The 5,508-nt window shown below is 37.2% G+C and overlaps 1 protein-coding gene across 1 annotated transcript; it reads right to left on the bottom strand.

Annotated features, from left to right (window-relative positions):
- Window positions 1-491: 491 nt before the first annotated feature.
- Window positions 492-1,796, bottom strand: LOC111617113. The gene has a single exon (XM_023358447.1). The coding sequence runs from the start codon at window positions 1,794-1,796 to the stop codon at window positions 492-494; it is 1,305 nt and encodes a 434-aa protein (XP_023214215.1).
- Window positions 1,797-5,508: the final 3,712 nt, after the last annotated feature.

Here is a 5,508-nt window from a genome sequence, read left to right as displayed (position 1 = left end):
GCCACTGCAATGTAAGACTGTATTGCGAAATACCCCTATCTATTCTGACATAAAGTGAAAGAAGTGAGAGAGCTGTCCGTATTTCAGTTTACGGATTTTGGCCTTTTGAAATGAAGGAAGGAGTAAAGTTAGGGTTGAAGTATGAAGGGAGGGATAAAGGGAGATAGGAAAGTGTGAAGGGAAGGCATGTGGGCACCATGGCGTCTGCATCGCATTTATTGATTTGTTAAACAGTATACATTAGGATTACAAAGCAATTATTGAAACATAGAATAAGGGTCGCGTATTTACAATGATGAGTTAGTAGTGACAAAGATATAAATGATGGGTTACAATGTAAAAAAAAAACAGAGAATACTAGTATTTACAATATATAGGCACTTAACTGCCCTACTGTAATAACTGTATATAGGCACTTAACTGCCCTACAATTGAGGTGGTGACAGATCTATTGTCCAATACAGGGAAGTCCAGAGGCGACCTGATGGAGGTTAGGATGGGTTGTTGTTGCTGAAGCTGCTGGCGTTGAGGGCAGCCGTGTTGTGTACATAGTCCGATAAGCTTCTCCAGAGTTTGCTGTTGCTAAAGACTTCAGAGGGCTTTGGAGGCCAGTTCTGTCCTTCCGCTAGGCATTTACCCATGAAATGAAGCCTTTTATCGTCATATTTAGCGCAATCGTAAAGGAAGTGTTCGACCGTAGACTCACTGACGTTGTCGCAGTCGCATGTGTTGTTGTCTGCCTTGCCGAACTGGAAGAGATAAGCTGCAAAATTACCGTGTCCTGTGAGGATCTGGGTTGTTTCAGCATTCGGGGTGTAATGGCTGGCTTTTCTGCGGTGAGCAATTGAAGGAATATAGGCGTATGTCTTTCTCCCCGTGTCGTCATTATCCCACTCTGATTGCCAGTCCTGCAGGGCAACGTTAGCAAGCTGCGTTTTAACCCACGAGTGGGGTAGCTTCTCGTAAGAGGGGTTTTCACTAAGGGTGCACGCTTTCTTGGCAAGGTTGTCGGCCTGTTCATTACCGGCGTGTCCCTGATGGGCACGTACCCATTTAAAGTAGAGTTTTTTATTTTTTCCCAGATTATTAGCTTCTGTAATCAAGTCCGCTGAAAGGCCTGTGTAATCTTTGTTGTTGTTTAAAATATTGAGGGCACTCCTGCTGTCAGTGTGGATGCATATGTTACCCTTGTATTTGTGGCAGTTGTCATTGATGTGGGTGATGGCTTTGAAAAGTGCCCAGAGCTCGGCCTGGACATTGGTGCAGTGGGCGGCCATTTTAAGATAAGCTTGGTAACGAGTTTTGTCGTTACTATCCATGATAACCACCCCTGCTCCTGCGCCTTCCGTACTTTTAGAGCCATCCGTGTATATATTCCATTCTGCCTTTATGTGATTATCCTCGTCCATTATAACCGTATAATTACTCTCAATGTGGGGGTGGTTTAGAACGGTTTTATTGGTGTTAATTCCGTTCAGGCCATAGTTTTTGGCGTCATTAGTAATGTTTGTCATGCTCTTGGTAGCCTTCTCGTTGATCCGATTATAGTATCTTGTTTCGTCGAGCCAGGGGAACTGTCCTCTGATCACGGACCAGAACCAGGCCGTGGTTTTTGCCTGGATATGGATAGGAGTGATGTCAGCCAGAACTAGGAGAGCACTGGTTGGGGCCGTCCGATAGGATCTGCAGATTTGAATGACGAATCTTCTGTGGATAGAGAGAAACTGTTTCCTAATGTGAATATTATAAACGGCCTCATACCAGACCGGGACGGCGTATAGGAGGGCCAGTTCCATGGCAGCTATTTACATAATTCAGAACAATGATTCTCACCCGATTACGAATAATATTAGTACTATGCTACAAAATTCAAATGGTGCCTTCTTTAATTGGCCGAGAGGACACCAGGGAAATAGCGGCAACGAAAGAGTCGACGAATTAGCAAAGAAGGCAGCCCCAACCAAGGAAACACCATAATATACAGCAAATTACAGGATTCAACACTATAAAAATCTAATAAAAAATTATATTTTAAAAGAATGGCAAATGATTTGGGAGAACTTCCATAATGAAACAACTTACTCATATTTACTAGACATTAAAAGTATCTACAAGATGAATTGGCTAAATCGATCACAATACAACCCAATTTATAACGAACCATGGCTGTTTTCAAAGCCACTTACACAAATGAAAAATTACTGATTGTGAAAAGTGCTCTATTTGTGACAAAACCGATGGAAGCGACTACTATCTGTTCGATTGCCCTATACAGTATTGGAAAAAGAAAGGAAGGACTTACAGCAAATTTTATGCTACAAATATATAGATTAGCAATGTAATAAGAGCCGTCTCCTGCAAGACAAAGAAATTTATACTTCCTTCAAAACTCTTATAGACTTATATTTCAAACGGACTTTAGTGTAATATTGTCATATTTTTGGAAAGCTACCCAGCCCTTTATTGTTTTAAGTCCCATGCGTTGCGAGTAGTGACAGAGTCCACTCTTGTCCATACTATTCATTTACTGTTACGCGCATTCAACATCTTTTTTGTACAATGATGACTGTATGTAGTTTATCACCCAGTTGTGTAATGCGGTACTGGATATGTATTTATCATTTCTACCTGATTAATAAAAAACGTTCTTGTATAAAAAACAATTAGGAAAAAAACTCGATCTCGAATCCTAAGCCTTATTTGTTAAAATAAATTTTCATTTTTGTGATGATCTCCACTGATTTGATGTTTAATTTATAGTTATACTTGGATTGGAGGCGATCAAGATTTCAGTAGCCTTTTGTCTATTCTAACTTTTGTCACTTCTATACCTGACTTCATTTAAATCAATAAGTTTCCTCTTAAAACTGGAGAGCAATAAATTTGCTGTAAAGCTCGATACTTGCATTGTAAAATAAAGGGAAACATTGCTTAGAATTTTGTTTATAAAAATGTTTCTTATAAACGCCTTTAATACTCTGGATGTCATACTTCGATGTTGACTAACTGCATGTAATTCAATAATTGTCTTGTCACAATTCTAGAGCCCAAAATTTGCAATAAAAATTTGATGAAAAACTTCACGTTTTCCATTGTAAAGTAATAGTAACATTGCTTAAACTGATAGATATAAAATCGCTTCTTATAAATTTTTTCAAACTCTTCTTGGCTTATTTCAATGTTGCTTGACACTATTCAAACTACTAAGCAAGCATTACTAAGCAAGCATCTTATCACAAGTGTTTTTTGATAAATCTAATGAGAATGTCAACACCCCTCTGCCACTATGTGATTAAAAACAAAACTAAAACCAAAGCTGTAAAATCTCTTGATTTAGCGCTTTTAAGCTATAATTGTCAAATATATATATTAGTTTACTCTATTTAAACCAGAAAATGTTTTTTCAACTACGCTTTCGGGATAAGTTTCTCGCAAAAGTCACTATCGCCTGTGAATTCATTATTTGAGAAAGTAAAAAAGTGGTCAAGAAATGAATAATAGTTGATTGTCGTTTCTTTTGTGCGAAAGGAAATAAATATATAATTTATAAATATAGAGGTTGCAGCCGACGTTTTCAGCGCGAAAACGTGTACGTCAGACATTCAGCGCCGCCTTCCTGTGAGCCTAGAAGTTAACAATGGCGTTTGGAACGTTGAGCATGATCCTACTGACGTTCCAAATGCCATTGTTAAAATTCTGGGCTCATAGGAAGGCGGCGCTAAACGTCTAACGTACACGTTTTCGCGTTTAAAACGTCGACCGCAACCACTCTATTATTTCAAATTATTTTTGTGTTGCATACTTACAGAATAATAATAAAGAAATACTAATATAAAAATTGTCGTTTGTGTGTGCGTGTGTATTTGTATTCCTTATAACTCCTGCAATCTTTGTCCAATCCAGATGAAATTTTAATTATATTTGTTTTATGTTCTGACAGAAAGTATAGTCTGTAACGGACAAATTTCCCGATTGAACTTGGACCAAATAAATCATCGACTCAGAATGAATATCCATTGCTTCGAGAGTCAGAACTGATAAGATAGTGCATATATAAGTGGGTAGAAGAAGAAAACACCTTCACTTTGTTTGTTACTCTTTACTTTGTTACTTGTTACTCGTTGCTGAATCGTCTGCTAGAACAAAGCAAGAGAAAACGAATTGGAACTCCATAATAGACTGAAGCTTGAGGCAGGGACTTACGAGTGTCAACGACTTTAGACTTGTACCCCCTGTTAGCCTAACATAAGCTACTTATTGTGCGGAACTATTAGATGTAGACTAAACGTTTTATCAATTTCGGATCCGTGATCACACTACGTTGCAGTGATGTTGGTAACCGCGTGACGTTCATACACGATGTAACTATCGTTTAAAATACGATAGCCTCATCGTGTCACTTCTATAACAAAACTTTTAAAAATTTATTCTATAAAGATCACTTGACATTCTATTAAATCGGAAGTAACAATCTAACGAGCCCGTTATTTATAAAATGTTATCGCTAATCTAAAACTAACATATAATACAGTAGACCCCCTATAACACGGTAGATACGTTCCGTGTTATAAGGGGATCTACTGTAAATACAATTAATCTTTGTTTTATCAACGTGGAATTAAAAAGACTCGCTATTTTGTCTAGGGGAAAGCGTAAGAGTAAAATTGGTCAGGTAAATTCTAGATCTAAAAGGTTAAGAACAACCGTAAGGTTCAACTTGACCTAAAGACCGTGAAATCGAACTTGAACAACATCGAGTGAGAATGGCTTTGTCAAGTGCTGCAGGTACAACATCAGAACATAAAGCTCGACTTGAAGCTCTTCTGAATTCTTCAATTTTTACTTTCTTATAAAAATATTCTGTTAAGGTTGACAGGAAAATTTCTACTATAATAATAATACTAATCGAGAATAAGTTTATTAGCATCATTTATGTTTTACATTCATTCTCTATTCATTTTTGCATAAGGATAATCCAATGCAACAGAGCAAGTGCAACTCAAATTTATTATGGAAAAAATCACTGTTTCAGAATGACAGCGATTTTATAATATTGATATATTGTATTGTGGTTCGCAATGCGTTACATATAATATAAAAATTCATTTATATAAGAAACGATGCAAATTGTAAACTGTTTGTCTTTGTCTTCTTTGTAGCAGAATTATTTATTTATAATCGTCAATGCTTTTATTTAATAATACAGTCGACCCCCCTATAACACGGTAGATACGTTCCGTTTTTTTATGAAATTGATGTTTTAGGAGACCTTGCCAATCACAGCCTGACACGTGCGAAATTTACGGACTACGGCTGTTTGTAAGGTTTTCTTCCATAAAATTAATCGATTCTAGAATAATTCGACTTAACATTTCCAAAATACGCATATTTTTTGGGGGAATAATCCGTATAAACTAAGCTATAAACAAAAAATTGTAGGATTACTTACCGAGCGTGCACCGTTCGACGTCGCCATTGCTTAACGGCGGAAAGTATATATATATAATT

Source organism: Centruroides sculpturatus, unplaced genomic scaffold (assembly GCF_000671375.1).
Source record: "Centruroides sculpturatus isolate CEXI.00-Female unplaced genomic scaffold, Cexi_2.0 scaffold4820, whole genome shotgun sequence".
NCBI lineage: Eukaryota > Metazoa > Arthropoda > Arachnida > Scorpiones > Buthidae > Centruroides > Centruroides sculpturatus.
Note: the sequence above shows the minus strand (reverse complement) of the source record. Positions and strands in the feature narration are given on the sequence as shown.